Source organism: Cupressus sempervirens, chromosome 5 (assembly GCF_028749045.1).
Source record: "Cupressus sempervirens isolate cs-2001-9-10 chromosome 5, ASM2874904v1, whole genome shotgun sequence".
Lineage (NCBI taxonomy): Eukaryota > Viridiplantae > Streptophyta > Pinopsida > Cupressales > Cupressaceae > Cupressus > Cupressus sempervirens.
Genome location: NC_143122.1, coordinates 388,618,984 through 388,637,772, shown reverse-complemented (window position 1 = coordinate 388,637,772; position 18,789 = coordinate 388,618,984). Strand labels below are relative to the sequence as shown.

At 38.3% G+C, this 18,789-nt stretch overlaps 1 protein-coding gene across 3 annotated transcripts in view; it reads right to left on the bottom strand.

Annotated features, from left to right (window-relative positions):
* Window positions 1–18,789, bottom strand: part of LOC149556417 (RNA cytidine acetyltransferase 1-like) — a 146,801-nt gene that overhangs the window by 118,199 nt on the left and 9,813 nt on the right. For all 3 annotated transcript variants that reach the window (XM_089830725.1, XM_089830724.1, XM_089830726.1), the window contains exons 6-10: window positions 10,685–10,858; window positions 10,432–10,542; window positions 10,138–10,271; window positions 9,955–10,048; window positions 9,597–9,695 (exon numbers count right to left, since the gene is read on the bottom strand). In XM_089830725.1, the coding sequence (XP_089686851.1) occupies window positions 9,597–9,695; window positions 9,955–10,048; window positions 10,138–10,271; window positions 10,432–10,542; window positions 10,685–10,858 (612 nt within the window). The remainder of the gene's footprint in view (window positions 1–9,596; window positions 9,696–9,954; window positions 10,049–10,137; window positions 10,272–10,431; window positions 10,543–10,684; window positions 10,859–18,789) is intronic.

Below are 18,789 nucleotides of genomic sequence, written 5' to 3'. Positions count from 1 at the left end.
TACGGGAGGAAATTGATTTACACGAATTTCTCCCCTTGAAAAAGCATCCTCGAGAATGAGGATGACAGGAGTAGAATTTTCATGAAGTACTTCCTCGGGTTTGGAACCGAACACTCACTTTGTCAGTGAAACACTGATCTAGTAATAGAAGAATAAGCTAAGTTGCCAATTCGGGTTCTAGTTTGGGTATGGATATGGGGTTCGGGTACGTGGGTACGACAATTTTTTCCCCCCTTGCGGATTCGGGTTTGTCCATATATGTATGTATTTATGTTCAAACATCAAAGTTACAAATACAAAAAGAAGAGTGATACTCCTCAATCCATATTGGCCAATAAACTTATAAATAAATAATTGTATTACTAATATAGTTTCAGATTGCATGAATTACAAATTGACATCAATCCGAACATGATCAACAAACATAACTATTGGCTGGGCTATACAAATCTATCAACAATAATATACTCAGATCTTCAAATAAATAAAAAACAATCCCTGACCTTCAAATGAATCGAAGTAGGTTGTTGTTCACTACTGTCATAAACTAAGGGCATTGCATAGACCAATTTTTACTTGAATAATATTAGCAAGCTGTTGCAAGACACTATCTAAAGCTGATAGAATGAGCATGCTGATAAACAAATCAGATATACATACATAAACTTATTACAAGGTAATTGGTAAATACTTGCTTATTAATAACAGAGACCGAAAGGTCAATTTATACAAAAGGAAGAGACGATGTTTCCTTAGGAAACGATCGTAAAGAATAGAAACATTCTATTCCAGAGAAAGCAAACTAAAGCTAAAGATATTTACAAGATAACCATTAACTAATAATAGACGTCTTATCTATTATTGTAATACCCTCCCTTAATAGTTAATCTATCTAACACACCAAGCTGTCCTCTGAATTTGACAAACTTATCAGGACCAAGAGGCTTGGTGAGAATGTCTGCAGTCTGATCTGAGGTAGGAACATACTGCAGATCTATAGTCCCGTCTTCAACCAGCTGTCGTATGTAATGACAATCAACATCCACATGCTTGGTTCGTTCATGGAAGACTGGATTCCGTGCTAACTTGATAACGCCTTCGTTATCAACAAACAGAGTAGTCGGTCCTGCTGGTGACATCTGCATATCCCCAAGCATCCGACGAAGCCAGACAGCTTCACATCCTGCCTTAACAGTCCCTCTATATTCAGCCTCTGTAGAAGAGAGAGAAACTGCCTGCTGCTTCTTGCTGGTCCATGTGACTGCACCGGATCCCAAACTGAACACATATCCAGATGTTGATTTTTTATCATCAACAGAGCCTGCCCAATCTGAATCTGTGAACCCACTGAGTTTAGGATTAGAACTCCGAGAATACAGAAGTCCATAATCAGAAGTGCCTTTCACATAACAAAGCACACGCTTTGCTGCCATCCAATGATCAGCCTTAGGAGCTGTCATAAAGCGTGAAATATAGCTGACTGCGAAGCTGATATCAGGCCTAGTAGCAGATAGGTAGATGAGGCTGCCTACTAGTTGCCTATACGTAGTATCATCAACGGAAGGAGAATCAGACTTGGCTGATAACTTGAGACCTTTCTCCATAGCTGTAGATGCAGGTTTGCAATCCTGCATTCGGAATTTGTCTAACAAGGCTCTGGCATATTTGGACTGAGAGATGAATATACCAGAAGACTGTTGCCAAACTTCAACACCTAAGCAATAATGCATGAGCCCAAGGTCAGTCATATCAAAAGACTGGCATAAGTGTTGTTTGATTCCCTGAATCAAAGATGCCGAACTGCCAGTGATGATCAGATCATCCACATAGACAATTAGAAGGATGATGTCACTGTCAGTAGTCTTGATGTACAGATTTGAGTCTGAAGAACTCCTCTTGAAGCCTTGATCACTGAGGTACGTATCAATCTTGATGTACCATGCCCGAGGGGCCTGCTTCAAACCATAGAGAGCTTTTACCAATCTGAGAACCTGATGGTCTTTACCAGCAACCTTGAAACCAGGAGGTTGCGTCATGTAGACCTCTTCATGGAGATCACCATTCAGGAAAGCACTCTTTACGTCCATCTGATGGACCTTCCAGCCAAACTGTGCTGCCATGGCTAGGACTAATCTGATGGTGCTCATCTTTGTAGTAGGAGCAAAGGTCTCCTCATAATCAATGCCCTGACGCTGAGAAAAGCCCTTTGCCACTAAACGAGCTTTGTACTTATCCAAAGTACCATCTGATTTGTATTTGATTTTGTAGACCCATTTGCAGCTAATGGGTTTCTTCCCTGGGGGAAGATCAGAAAGGACCCAAGTGTTGTTCTTCAGCAGGCTCTGGTGTTCAGATTGCATGGCCTGTTCCCACTCTGGAATTCCTTTCGCCTCGGAATATGTTTGAGGTTCAAACACACTGTGAATGTTGGCCATAAGAGCAAAGTTAACAGAATCTATAGTTTTGCTCTTTTTCCGAGTAGTTCTCCCATCAATGAGCTCATCATCATGAAGATCAGCAAGTGTCTTAGCCCACCACTTAGGCCGGAGAGGAGAATGACCAACAGTAGTACTAGGAGATGCTTGATCAGCAGGATCCTGATCAGAAGAATCTGGATCAAACTCAAGTGAAGCATCTTCAAAACGAGGTGATCCTGCAGGAGAAGCCGGAGGTGGCTGTACAGGTATCACTGGCAAGACTGGAGCTGTAGGAGCTACTGGAGCCCTCCCATCAGGTGGACCTAATGGAAGCCGAACTTCCAAATCATGAACCTGCATAGGCTGGTCTGCTGGATCAGGAACAGGAGAAACAGGCATGAATGGTCCTCGCTGCTCATCAAAGACTACATCGCGGCTGTATATGAGACGAGATGTCTCAACATCAATAAGGCGGTAGGCTTTGTGAAGACTGCTATATCCAGCAAGCATCAGTTTCTGACTCTTGGCATCCAACTTGGTGCGTGAAGCATCAGGGATCCAAACAAAAGCAAGAGAGCCAAAAACCTTCAGGTGACTGATTCTGGGCTTGTGACCTGACCAGGCCTCTTCCGGAGTTTTACCTTTGACCGCCACTGTGGGTGACCGGTTCAACAAATAAACTGCAGTGTTAACTGCTTCTGCCCAAAAACGTTTCGGAACATGTCTGTGTTCGAGCATGGAACAAGCCATCTCGGTGATTGTCCTGTTCCGACATTCAACTACACTGTTCTGTTGTGGCGTGTGGGGTGTGGTGAACTGGCGTTGGATGCCATGTGTATCCAAGAAGCTGGAGAAAACATTCGAACAAAATTCCCCCCTATTGTCTGATCTAAGAGTAATAATAGATTTCCCAGACTCTTTTTCAACTAAGGGTTTAAACTTCTGAAATACAATAAATGCATCGGATTTCTTTTTAAGGAAATACAAACACATTTTTCTACTGAAATCATCTACAAACAACAGAAAATACCTGTACCCAAGAACAGAAGGAGTGGCCATAGGGCCGCAGATATCAGCATGAACAAGCTGAAGTACTTGAGAAGCTCGCCAAGAATCGCCACTGGGGAAAGGTGTGCGATGTTGCTTCCCAGCCTGACATGCGTCACAAACTCCAAGGTGTTGGGTTTGAATCTCTGGCAAACCAAGAACAAGCTCATCCCGAGCAAGTTGTGAGAGATAATGCACATTTAAGTGCCCATATCACTGATGCCAAAGTGAGCTGATGGAAGATCGCCGAGCAACCATAGCTAAGTCCTGAGAATCACCAGAATCAATAAGTCTGAAAAGACCATGATCCTCAAGACCAACTGCAATAGTAGACTTAGTCGCCCGATCAGTGATGGTGCACTGATGTGAACTGAAGGTGACTGCCAAGTGTGGAGAATGTCGCAGCAACTGACTGACCGAGAGTAGATTTAGTTCCATCCCTGGAACGTAGTACACATCAAGGAATATGAGCTTCCTCCCAATAGACTAAATTTGAATGTTGCCTTTACCAACAACCGTGTACTCTTCTCCACCACCAAAGATAACAGAATCTGAATAAGGCTGGTAGTCAGTAAACCAGTCTCTGCGGTGAGTGAAATGTCGAGAGGCACCTGAATCAATGTACCAGGCAAATGACTGTACATGATTTGCGAGTCTTTTAGCCATGAAGGCATAAAAGGCAGATTCCACCTGCTCAGTGTGCTCTGCACTGTTCGCTTTGGGTTGCGAACCTGATTGCTTAGACTGGGCAGCTAAGCGTTTCCGACATGCAACCTTCATGTGACCATACTTGTGGCAATAGTTGCATTGAATGTTCTTCTTTTTGGTACCATCGGATGCTGGAGCAGAAGACTTCTGCTGAGATGGTTGCTGAAACTTGCCCTTATCCTTCTGAAAGGATTTCGCAGCAAAGGCTTGCTCAGTGGAGGTGGAACTGGAGCTGCTACCGAACTGTTGTTTCCACCGATCTTGCTGAAGTAGCAGGGTGCAGAGATCAGTGAACTTTAGATCAACACCAGTAGATGTGATGTTGAGAGTCTCGATAAAATGCTCATAGGAATTTGGTAAACTCCGAAGAGTGATTACCACAATATCCTCTTCCTCCATGTTGCGATCGATGGCAAGTAACTGATCACGGATTTCCTGAATACGATTTAGGTGTGCCTGGAGCGAGGTGCGCTCATCCATGACAATAGAAAACAGAGTGTTTTTCAGAAAGAAGGCTCTGCTCTTGTCGGAAGTCTCATGAAGACCTTTTAGATGTGTCCAGATTTCGGCCGCTGTCTTGCCGGATGGAATCTGAGAAAGCTGGTCATCAGCTACGGATAGTTTGAGAAGCATTACTGCCTCTCGATTATTCAGATCCCATTTATCTTGATCAGGACCCGGAGAAGTCGGACGCTGCGTAACACCCAGAACAAGTTGATCAGTGTTTCGATATTCGAAGATTGCAATGATGCGTTGCTTCCAGGTTCCATAATTGCGACCATTGAATTTGGAATTATGCTTGAGCAGAATATTTGTCAGAGATGCCATGGCACTTTTTCAATGAAAAACTGTGAAAATTTGTGAAGGCACGTTCTTCGAGGCAAAAATACGGAAGACTCAGAAGAATCAGAAAATGACCCAAAAGAGAGCTCGAAAAACCCAGAAGGAATCTGCTGTCGTTTTTTGAATCCGCTGGCTCGAAAATCGAGGCACAAAAATCGAGGCACCCAAAAAAAACGGACGACAACCCAGTTGAGCTTTTGAAAAACCCACCAAGAATCTGCAAACAAAAAAAAAAATTCAACCCCAAAAATTAGGGTTTCAAAAAAAAACGGCCCTAGCTGAAAAAAGCTTGAAAAAACTTCAGATTTCTTGATGAAAAATGGTCAAATCTGCTTCCCAGAGCACGATGACAGACTGAGACGGCTAAGAGCATGAAGATTTGATATAGAAACATGCAGATTTTCACCCCAAAAACGCGAGTCTCCAAAAAATGGCCACAATTTCCATGCGATTTGCAGACCCGTAATTCGGGAATTTCTCCAAGCAGAAAAACCCTAGGTGGGTTTTGGAGAAATTAGCTGAAATAATTTTGGAAAAATTTAAACAAATAATTTCAAGAAGAAATTATAAATTTTTCCGAAAAAATTTAAGTATTTAGCTCTGATACCATATTACAAGGTAATTGGTAAATACTTGCTTATTAATAACAGAGACCGAAAGGTCAATTTATACAAAAGGAAGAGACGATGTTTCCTTAGGAAACGATCGTAAAGAATAGAAACATTCTATTCCAGAGAAAGCAAAAAACGAAAGCAAACTAAAGCTAAAGATATTTACAAGATAACCATTAACTAATAATAGACGTCTTATCTATTATTGTAATAAAACTGACCTACTGCCTTGGTGTACTTGCTGGGTGCCCACATTTGTTGTGTGTTCTTCTATGAAGGACCCACAGAGAACCCATGAAGTACCCCAGAAGAACCAGTACCAGGACCCAGGCCTAAACAGCAGTACCCGGTAACTGAGAGAATAAGCAGATGGAGTGATTGTTATTTGGTGATGACAGAAACCGAAAGACAATACTCAGAAGTGGGAATAATTAGTTAGGACCATACATGCACATTATTCTTACTGTTCCAACTTGCAAATCGACTGTTTGAAGGTTGAAGGTGACGTGTACAATGATCTCCGAATGGCTTAATATAAGTGCTGGAACAACTAATAATTCAATTCCAGATTTTCCTTGTTCCAATCCAATGTGAATGTGAAACTGTGTGGACCCAGAAATGATTAGCGAGTCCAGATCATACTAAGGACAGAAGTCCTGTATGTCAGACTTTGCAGCACGACTTCTGCAATTAACATCTTATCTGAAGCAGTTATACACCCAGAGATGAGTTCTTATTGGGAGTTTGGCAAAGGAATGATCATTGTCATCTTCTCATGATCAATAGTAGATACTGTTGGTCTTCAGAAAGGCACAGGTACAGATACTTCGACCGCAGGGGAAAGTGGTCAAATCCTATCAATTTCATCAACAGAGGGCCGCAAAGGATGCGGTTGACATTCTATCAGTTATATAAACGGCAGCAGACGGAATAATTCATTGTTTGGATTCCAGAGTATTCAGATTAGTCAGCAGCAGTCGTAAATCTTCCAGATTGTATAACAGGTGCACCAAATATTTCTTTTACTGAGGATATTTTAATATTATTTGTTCTGAAATAAAGGCACCAGCGTTCTTATTTATATATGTGAGTTGCAAATAAAAATAAAAATACTTGTGGGTTTCTTTTTATTTCCTGCGAGATACTGCGAGTGTCAAACAGAGTTCTGGCAAATAACTTCAAAACTGCAAACAAAACTTAGGGATCTAACACATATAATGGTGCTTCATTGCATGAGATACTGGGATTTTTTCCTTTTGTCATACGTCCACAATTGTCCCAAAATGCCTCATCTAGATGAAAATGTATTTCTGACCATTAGAAACAGAAACATGACTGTATGTGCAGTGTTGCATTTCCAACAAACCAGAGAAACAATACTATCATTATTACAGATTCATATTACATTTTTATCTACCAGATATAGTAAGCCTTGTTAAAAACAGCCCTACTACATGGCAACTAAAAAGGCCAATAGACATTAAAGCAATTTTTGTAGGAAGACAAGAAACAAGATTGTCGTAAAGGGAAAAATTATACACAAGAAAAAACGGGAAGTGCAAAGAAATGCATGTTTTTTTTCTGACAGGCAGGTTAAATAAAGAATTTCATTCATTGAATATTGCCCAATTTATGCTACAGTACTGGAACAATGAATTTTAAGACATCAAATTTGTAGTCCATTTTGACTGCTTTCATTGAGATGTAATCTGGAAAGTCAAAACTTTGTTGTATTCAACTTTCTACCAAACCATCATTCTAAGCAGCATTCTGCATGCATTCAAAAAAGATATACCCTTAGGGCCCGTTTGGTTGCTGGAATATGATTTGAGGATTGGCATTTGAAATCTTGGATTTGGGATTCTGGAACTTGAAATCCAGATTATAGTTTTGAGAGTTCGATTTGGTACTGTTTGGTTCACCAAGAATTCATCATGAGAATATACATTTGCTCCATTTGGTTGCACATTAGTAGAACTGGAATACCAACCAGAATACCTCAGTCAAAAATAAGTTTGTATTCTGATCAAAATTGATGAAGAAACGACTGTCGTTTTTCACCCTTGTTTAGCCTATTACATTCAAACAACTAGAAAAACAATAATGGGGTGTCTGCATATGTGGCATCCTCATTGAGCGGGCTAGGGATGATGAGTTTATATGCATTTTTGGCAGCATCAAACACAGAACCAAACCAGAAGAACCACTCTGTAAGCTTTTTCTGCACATCCCCTCAGCCTTAAAGCGTCACCCACAAAATCAAAATTAATTCCAAGAAGGATGATATCTGTCACCACTTCATCCAGTTAATAACACTAACAGTAGTAAATATGGTCTTGGAAGAAATATCGGTAGTTATTTTTCTTGTATCCAGTATGTGACTATGGAGTTGGGAAGGATTTTGAGGATTCGTGGAGAGGGGAGAAGGGTTTGGTTGCTGGCTACTGCAAGTTACCAGACGTATATGACTTTGCTCCAGCAGCAGCCTTCTCTTGAAAGCCTGTGGGAGCTTCAGGCAGTTTCTGTTCCTCGTGGTGGCCTTGACTTGAGCCTTCAACCCTGGTTAGTTTTCTCTCCTTTACTCATCTCGTTTCACTTTTCAATCTCATTCATTCACAAACCATTTTTTTTTTCAAAATTTGAGTGCATTTCAATCTACATCAAGCACAAGATTGGGTGAAGAATCGGCTAAAAAGTAATGTTTTTTCATGTTGGATTGTCTTCAAGTCGTGATTCTGAATTCCACCCACATTTGGAAAGGTTCATGCATTCCAAGTTTCAATAGTTCTTTAAAAATTAATTTGTTGATTCCTACTTTTCTCTGTGCTGGCCGATTCATCTTGAAAGCCTGATCTTCATCAGTTTTTGTTCTTCTTTGTCATCGTACTCCTCTTCATGATCATCGAGGGCATCCTCGTATTGCATGCACTCAAAGACCAGATCGTTCGTATTGCTCTCGGCATCAATGAACTCCATCAACGGTGGCAACCTGATATTGCTCTCGTGCAGAGGCGGAAAAAATTAACACAGCAACATGAGTGATTATAAGGCAAAGCAAGTGAGCGACAGACTAGAACAGACTTCAAAAAAAAATTCATTTTTAGTTATTTTGTAATGCTCATTTTGAACAGATTGGAATTTAAATGAGAATTAAACCAATACCACCTATTTAGATGGAAGACCGAATTCGAGGTTTTAGAGGTAAATGGGGATACCAAGTTCTAATTTTCTCCAATTCTAATTCCAATTTTGCACACCCAAACAGCGAATTAGAAATTTTTAAGAATTCCAACTGCCAATTCCATTCTAATTCCAGCAACCAAACGGGCCCATTTGGTTGCAATCATAGGAATGGAAAATAGGAATGCATTTTGGGAATAGGAATGGCTATTCCAATAACAGCTATTTTTTGGAATGGGTATAAGCTCATTTTAGAGGCAAAACGGGAATATGTATTCCTATTCCCTATTTCAATTGATGAACCAAACAGAAAATAGAAAACGTATTCCAAATTTTCTATTCCTATTCCAGCAACCAAATGGGCCATTATTTATAGACAATTACTCTGTGAATTGTAAACTATCAATTGTTTCAGTTCTCAGATATTTAAATAGTTACAAAATACATGGAATTTACTGATGGGCTTTCTGAACAAACATTATGGAAGCCTCCAATAAAGAAAATATATTCTGGCCAACTGCTATACCACAAGCAAATGCGATTCAGATTTTTATGCAATAACACAGGATTTACAAATTGTAAGAAATGAGATCATAAGAATGTCAAATTTAGTGAAAAAAAGTGGAATACAACAGGAAAGAAAGGCAAAGTAACTGTAGCAAGTACACAAGCTGCATGTTTTGTGCTGAAACACAATCCCTGGATATGGATCTAAGCGATAGCATAATTGGCATAACACAATTGTACGCCACAATCATTTAGATGGTAAAAGAAAGCAGTGCATATGTACCTGTATTGTTTGTCGATGCTGCTTGTAGATATTTACCCGAATAATAGCCTTATTAAACGCCGGATTTGTGCTTTGTACCAAGTCATAGTGTATATGCTCCTTACAAAGAGAAAATGTACCCTTTTTCAGTAAGAAAATAATTTAACAGAATGCCATATAGCAATTTTGAAACCAAAAAAAGAGAAAGAAATATTTCTTAGATGGAAATTCATAAATAATACATAGAAACTATAGCAAGAACATATCCTATATGCTTATATTTCTGAACTGTTGTATTCTGAATATTTCTAGAATAAGAAAATAAGATAAATAAAAACAAAAATCCTTATAGAGTTTCATTTAGCACAAGATAACAAACCTTATATTCTAATGCATCAAAACCCTTGAAAATAAACTGAAATAATGTCTTCAAGTTTTCAGGACTTGGTGCTGTGACAAAAATATTTGAGTAGCTGCAAAATGACAACTTATCCATTTATCAACTGATTTTTACTCATAAAATAATGAATTTGACATTAAAATCGAGTGATCCAGGATTTACCCAGCAGCAATAGCCCCAGCAATAGCAAGGCCTAAAGCAGCAGACTTGCCCCGTCCACGTGAAGCAGTTAAGGCAACAGTGCTTCTCAATGTCTTCTCGAGTATTGAATCAAGAAACGTAATCACAGATTTGGCCTTAATAGTCCAAAATATAAATAATGTCAGTCATCACCAACTATGAACTATCATATCAAATTCTCCTCTCCAATTTATGAGAAGAAATATAATCAGAGACAAAATAAAAAAGAGTACAGGAAAAGAATATCAGAAGTGCTTTGAAGAGGTTATTTGCTACCTGATCCAGTGTGAGGCATTTTCCAATCAATGGCCCCACTGGCAGATCATCACGAAGTTGTTCTTTTAAACTTCTGAGGTCTTTCTCAGCCTCTGATAAGCCATCTTCACCCTTCAGAAAAATGAAGCAAAAAAAATTAGGGTAGATCTTATATTCAACACTGGATAACCATATAAAATCAAATAAACTATCCTTCTAAATATATTGAAAATAGAAAAGAGCACTTAGCACCACCAAAATATTTGTAGCTCACCTCTGGAACTGATACCGATGCAATGGAACGCATGTGTGATGATACCGGCAAAATATTAAGTTCATCATCCATAATTACGCATGCTTTGCAAGTTGCCAAAGACAAAATGAAGCGTTCATTGAATCTGGCTACTGTGTCTCCATGAGATTCTGTCCGGAATCTTGCATGGACATCCTGAAATCATGAATATAGCATTAATAATACAAACACTACTGTAATAAAAGGTATGAGGGCCAACATTTGCATTATAAATACACAGAGAGAAAAGGCAGATGATACTTTGCACCCTGTCAGATATAGAAATCACACACAAATAATTACATTTCAAACTTTAGTCTCTGCTAAAAAGAATTGTTCACTTTTATTGACCCTACAAGTAATAATCAGAATTAGTCCTGAAACCATCATTTTTCATCAACAGAACTGCATTTATTTTATAAATCGCCGCAATGCCGCCATCCAATCAGCAACAGCCATAAGTAACAGTAACTTCAAGAATTACCGTTTAAAAAAAAAGCATTGATCCTATTGCAACAAATCTTATAAAAACAGTGACTAAGTGGTGCAAAAACAATTACTGAATTCGGCAGAACCTATGATTGTCTTGTTCCTAATGTTAATGGAAGTATGCTGAGCAATCATCATAATCATGACACCTTGATATCAGTAATATTCATTCACACCTCAAATCAAGAAAACAGGGAGAAGGATTTAAAGGTGGAGGACGGATGGTTTAGAGTCTAAAGTTGATGGGGCATTAAAAGGTAATCCGAGACACAGTGGTCCAGAGTGTACAATTTTAGATGCGGCAAATAATGTTTTGGTTTGTGCAAAGGCATGACCAGAGGGGACAAATAATGTGGCTGAATGCCTAGCAGCAATGCTTGCTCTTAGATTGGCTAAGATATATGGTGGTAAGAAAACTCATCTTTATGGTGACTCAGTTTGTGATTAACGGCATTATCAAAGGAAAGATGGGCACTTCGTTTCTGGATAAGTTTATCAGGAGGATTTGAAGGTTATTAGATGGATTTCAAATTTTTCTAGTTAACATTATCAGATTTCCACAATCCATTTCAATGCACAAATGGTTCCTGGATTCAATTGTGTATGTTTTTTATCATCAATGTTTTGGATCACACTCTGCAATCCATCATCAGGATGAGAGACAAAAGGATAAAAAACATAAGAGTGTGATCCAAAATGTTGATTATTAAAAAAATACACAATCGAATCCAGAAACCAATTGTGAACTTTCTAGTTAGTCACATACTAGACAGGATGGGAACATGTTAGCTGACAAAATGGCTAACATTGGTGTGAACTTGGGAGAGCAAAATGAGGTGATATAGGATTTTAGACATCTATCAATTCCTTAAATATTTCCCCTTATTCGATTGGATGTTTGCAAGGGTCCCAACAATGATGGGGTGGAGTGGTAGTAAGTAGGTGGCAGATGAGATGTTCCTGGGCACATGTCATAGCTTTGAGCAGAGGGATGTAAAGATAATAATGAGTAGGCATTATTCCCAGTGATGCAAGCGAACAGAGAATTTTCTAGATTGAGGCAGATTTTAAATGGGATTAAAATCCAGATGTTGCTGTCTTTCTACAGTGAGCAGAGTTAATGGTAAAAGGGTAAAATAGAGGCTAACTTTTACCTAATGACACCAAAGAAAAAGAGAACTCCAGGGTTCCGCAGCGAGTTCAAGCCACACCGTCTTGCAGTGGTGTTCCACATTGATGAGGAGTTTCTCAGAATTATTGGGCATTGGGGTTTGGGAAGAGTTTTTGGAGAAAGATTTCTGCCCTTATATGAATGTAGATATTTCTTCTCTATTCTGTGCATGGGCTTTCGTCTTGGCTCAGAACAAAGAGGAGGCTACGGGAATGGTTAAATTGTGCTTGTAACCGGATTGGCATCTGGAATATCAGCGATGGTTGGACATGGCGGAAGTGGGTGTTGGATTCCGCACAGTTGAGAGCGACTGGAGATGAGTCGAAGGGCCTGAGGATGGAGTTCAGCCATTCATTATTTTCAGCACTTCGATTCCTGTTTGGAAGAGGGCAGGGCAGGCTCGGTTGGCTTGGATGTCATTGTTGCATTTCATGGCCAAATGGGAGGAGGACCAGAAGCGAATGGAAGAAGAGAGGAGGAAAAGGAAGTTCACTTTAAGCAAAATCAAAGAATGCGAAGCTGGTGAAGTTCCAAGGGAAGTGCCACCACCTGTTCTGGGCAGGAAGAAGAGTAAGGTCGATATGGTTGGTGGTGTGGTGATCAATGAGTCAAGGGAGGATGTGATGGCGCATTGGGGGCATCACAGGTGAGCATTTGCTTCGGTGTTAATTGGCTGCCCATTTTCCATCATAGGGCCTATTTCTTTGGTGTGTGGTTGTGTGTTCGCATCCTGTGTTAGTGTCAATATTAATGTCCCTAGTAGTTTGTTGCTGGTGATGGGCTGTAATGTTGGTGTTCATGTTTATGTTCAATGGGGAAGTCTGTTGTTTTTGGGCTGCAATGTAATGGTGGGTTTTGGAAATCAAGGTTTCACAGCCTTCTATGCTGCAAATGTAATCCTTTTCTAAATCAATAAAAATATCACTTCTCAAAAAAAAAATCATTTACACCTGACATGAATTCTGAAAACAAACATAAGAAAATCAGCATAAGTATCATGAGAATCAACTTGGTCAATGGTAACACAGTATGCTACAGGGACATTATTAAGTCATCATTTCTACACTGAAGGTTAGAGAAAGGAGTAGACATTGAGCAATCATTGTAAATTTGTGAAACATAATGCAAGTCACAATCTGTAATAGGGATGATAATAAAGATATTTTATGAAAATAAAACAATTAAATCTTACTCACCAATGCTATATGCACAGATAATACATGGAGCAATCAAATATCAATTGTTATTTTCCCATTGAAAATCATTGTCTTTATATTCATTTCATAAAATAATCAATCAAAATAAGATGCAAAAGACATGGTTACTGACAGATAAATATCCCATGATTAAGACAACAGTCTTGTCATGGTCAGTTCTCTATGCTCTGGTCTGCCACACACTTCACCTAGTACTTCCACCTATAGTTTACAGACTTGGACTCGGAGGGTATTTGGCAAGCACAAATTTTCAACTTGATGAAAACTCCGCAACTTAGAAGGAACTAAATTTTAAAATCTCTTAAAGAAACATAGATTTTTGGTTAAATTCAATTATAAAATGTATTAAATTAAAATTTGACATCTTGAAAGAGAAACTGCATTGTTTTGTAGTTTCCCCTCTTGCACCCCCTTAGGATTTGGGAATGATTTTCTTTTAAACTCAAGTGCAAGAGGATTCTTCCTCATCAAGACTCTACTTCAGCGCAAAATCTCTTGTAAACTTAGCTTGATGATAGTTGACATTCCTTGTTGTAAAAGTGATATTCCTCATTGATAATCATTAGGATATGTATTCAACACATTTTATTATGTTATACACTTGTCAGGTATTTATGAGAGATAATATATATCTTTGATATTGTTTGTTGATACAATAAACCCTCTAACCTTTACAGAGATGATGGATGGACCTTAACTAATTCTTGGAATCCTTTGTTCTCACCTAAGACAACCTCCACATCTTGATCCTTCTACCTAGTCTCTCCTCTTGCTTCCCCCTCCTCTCTTGTTCCTCTTCTTGCTCCTTGTTTCCTTGTGTCCCCTTCTTGGGGCTTGTTCTTTCTTTCCATCCTCTCTCTCCCCTCCTCGTCTCCTTCTCTCCCTTTAGATTTCCCTTTAGCATCTCTCTCTCTCTCTCTCTGTGTTCTCCTCCTACTGGCTCTTCATTGTGGTGGGCCTTTCTTCTCCCTCTTCTTTTGTTTTGCTCTTCTAGTTTTTCTGTTTTGGTATTGCTTTCTCCATGTGGCCTTTTCTTTTTCTTCTCCTCTTGCTTTTGTTTTCATTTATGCACTTTCACATTTGCCCATGTTCCTGTTTTTTGGTTTGGGTGGGTTTTCTTTTAATTGATTAGTTCTTACTATAACATGGTATGCATTATTAATTGGTATTATTAGTAGGTATTGATTTGAGGTATATTATCTATTCTTGTTTTTTTCTTGCACTTTTGTATATTATAGTTTTCTTAAGTATTAATATTTTCTTGCTTTTATTCTTTGGCATAGAATAGTTAGCAGTAAGGAGGAATTAATATATGAATTATTATCAATTCATACACCAATTCCTCCTTTTTATATTTTTTATATTATCTCCTGCCATTCTTTTGCTTATTATACTAATCCTTAGCATTATTATTTACATCTTCCCATTGGTATAATTTAATTGCTTAATTCCTTTAGTTGTTTTTATTTCTTCTTGTGAAATTTCAATTTCTTTCTTATTATATCAGTTTTTAAATTAATGTTGTTGTAATATTTGAATTATCATTTATTTATCAAATATCTTTGCCTTCTTTAACTTCCTTCTTCCTTATCCCTTTGCTTTTGTTTGTTTTCTTACCTTCATATAGTTTTTACTAATTAATATATTAATTCACCCTTTCTAGTTCATCCTAGTTCATATGTATTTTCTTTGTATGCTTGTCTTCTTCCTTTTCTAATTTATTTTGTTCTTATTTAGCTTCCAATTGGGTTGTTTTGGTTTGTTTGTTTTTTATTGTTTTTTATTTTTTGGGGCTCTTGGTAGTCTTCTCATCCTTGGTCTCCGTGTTTGCCTCCTTTGTCCGTCCTTTCTCCTCTTTTATTCCTTCCTCAGTCTGCAATCTACATTTTCATGATCCTTTGCTCTCTTGCATCCTAATGATGGACCATGTAGTATGGTCTGACACGTTAATTCTAAAAATACTCACACAATCGCTTCCTAGAAAGAATATAAACATTGATATGGATTTTGGAAATCTGATAGACTTAAGACAAGATGGGATAAGTCTAAGCTTGGGGTGGTTCAAATTGGATATATGCATTCTCTCTCTCTCTCTCTCTCTCTCTCTATATATATATATATACCTCTTCTTACCACAGTAATTTACGCAACTATAAATAAACCACGTCGATATAGATATATTTTCATCTAGTATTTGATAACTGTAGAATTTTCATAATCTAACCTCTCTTAGTAGCCAAAGATTAATTTGCCCTAATGTCACTTGACTTCATATTTGATTGAGGGGCTCAGTTAGTTGTTTAGTTTGCTTTAGAGGGCATTTTGCAGCTTTGCCTTGAGTCGTTCAACCCATGTATTTGTTTGCTTTAGTTGTCTAGTTTACTTTAGTTTAGGTGTTTGCTTGGTTAATATGTTTTAAGGGATCCCAAACTGTGAGAAGGGTGAGGTATCATACATCACACTCTAGTATTTTCTCATGAATTAGAGATTGCTCGTAATAACCTTTTGATGCTAAAAGGATTTGTCCTAAATTTGAATGAGATCATACATTGTATTTTAAGAACTTGAGTCTTCTCATTACAACATTTCACTTAAACTTAATTGCTCTGAGTTCTTCGAAAGTTTTCAAAATGAAGTTGGAATTAGTGAAAATTATACACCTACTGCAGTGCCACTAAGGTTTTTCCAAACCCCCAACAAGCTTCACTTTTTGTATGCCAAAGTAAAAGATTGAAATGAAAAGAAAGCAAAAGGAAAAAGTAAAGAAAATCAAGGCATCTTGCCATTGGATGTGTGAATATCTATATTGGTGCCCCTAAATAAAAATCACTAAAAGTAGAGCAATGTCCATGGTGGACCATAGTGATAACATCATTAGGGTTACGGACGCCTCACTGACAACAAGGCTCTATATCGAATACTTTTGGAGTATAGATATCTAAATAACTAAAGTCCAATGGAACCAAGAAGCTTTCCAAGTTCTTATTGAGTGGGGAATGAATACACTTAGCACACAAGGGAGAAATTGAGGATGAAAGCACTTAGCTCGGTTTGTAGTTCAAAGCAAGTCTTATCCTTGAAATGTTCATCTTTGGGTGGATGCTAGACATTGTGAGGTTTCACACCATCGACCCATTGCAAATGGAGACCCCCTCTTTTTGCTTTTGCAGTAATAGTGGTCTTAGATGCTTTTAGGTAGTCTTTTCTACGCCCGTTTTGTTTGACCATATGCAGCTCTTGAATTTTTCCTTCACAAATTTATTTATCTCAGCGTTGTTATTCGGATATTCATGTATATTCGGATATTCATGTATACTGATATTCCATTTTCCATCCATTTAATATTATGTTTCATCCATGTGTTCTTTCTTCTATCCAACCTCTCTTTCATGATCAGCTTAGGCCAACGATGGCTTTCCATATATTGAGCTTTTTGTAAATAGCATAATAACCGAGTCATTGATGATGCCTCCAGTGGGAAGATGCCCATTTCAACCAATAGGATCTCATAGGGAACTGTGGTCTTAATTTTGAAACTACTGATGATCAAATGCTTTAGGATTCTTTCTACCTGTCTCTATTTCAGATCCGACATGCCACTGCCCCAAATCTCACATCCATAGAAGATCACCGAGGTAACTAACAAGCCAAAGAGCATTTTTTTGGTTTTCCAATCCCATTATTCCACATTCTTGCATCTATTATATAATGAGTATAGCGCTCTCCATCCTCCTTGTATTCTTTTTGTTCTACAAGTTTCCCAACTAAGCTTGTTGTTAAAACCGACCCCAAGGTATTTGTACTCGTCCAACATCTCTAATGGGTTGCTATTAAAAAGAAAAGTGTCTTGGTGCCTCTTGTTTCTTTTCAAAGAGAAAATCATTACCTTGGGTTTGCTAGTGTTCACCTACATCCCGACAACCTGGCAGAAGACCTCAAGTGCCTTCAAGTGTTCTCTCAGACCGTCCATGGTTTTAGCAATCAAAATGAGGTCATCCGCATAAAGAAGCAACTTAATCACATACTTAGCAAACTGGACCCCACCACCATTGTTCTTGTCAAGACATTCTTCTAAATTGTCAATATATAACTCAAACAAGGTAGGTGAAAGGGGGCACCCTTGTTTGACCCCTATATCACTACCAAAGCTATCTGACATCCCTTCCATAGTTTTGATTTTAGCAATGACCTGCTCATATAATCTATGTGTTGCAGCCCTAAGTTCAGTGGGAATTTTCAGCTCTTCCATTCTAAGCCAAAGTTAGTTTCGCGGCATCGTGTCAAAAGCCTTTTTAAAGTCGACAAAGCAAAAAAAGGCCTCTTTGCCCGATGTGTGCCAAATCTTTACAACCAAGAATTTTAGTGTTACCCCATGATTAGTAGTGGAGTGTTTTGGTCTGAAACCCGCTTGCCCCTTATCTTGTTTACCTTCTAATTCAACCCACTTGTTGATCTTTCTTTCTACCATGCTACCAAAGAGCTTGCCCAAGAGGGGGTTAATCATAATAGTTTAATAGTTTGATGGATTATTTATGTCTCCACTTTTACAGAGAGGGATAACCATGATAGTAGTCCAATTTTCAGGAAACCCCTTCTTAATGACATCATTAAAGATGAGGTAAATATGAGGAACCAAGATATCGCTGCCCCATTTTAGATGTTCAGCTTGCAGCCCGTCAATGTCATGGGTCTTACCCCCTGCTAGCTTCTTTATGCTTTAGAGGATGTCCTCCATAGTAAAAAGCTCCTTTGTAGCCTTTATTATCGAAGGCTTATGCTTGTCTTTTTCGCGCTCATATAACGTCCTTGCATATTCAAGCCACTGGGTCCCTGTGATATTGCTAACTATCTGTTTTCTCTTTTGTTGTAGTTCCTTCTAGAATTTCTTGGGGTTTTGCTTGCCTAAGGTGATCAGCTCCAATCTTCTCATTCTCACATAAGCCTCTTTTTTAGCTTTTAACAAATACATGTATTCCTTTTTGTTCTCTTTATTCATGCTCTTTCTCATCTTGCTCTTAGCCAACTTGTCCTTTTTATACTTTCTTCATTAAGCTTTTTTAGTTCCTCTCCATTATCTAGTTTTCCTTTAAGTATGTTGTTAAAATGCTCTTTGTTCCATTTTAATATTTTTTCTTTTATCAATTTCAATTTTGCTACAAAATAGAACATTTTTGAGCCTTCAAATTCACCCTCAAGCCATCATTGCTTTA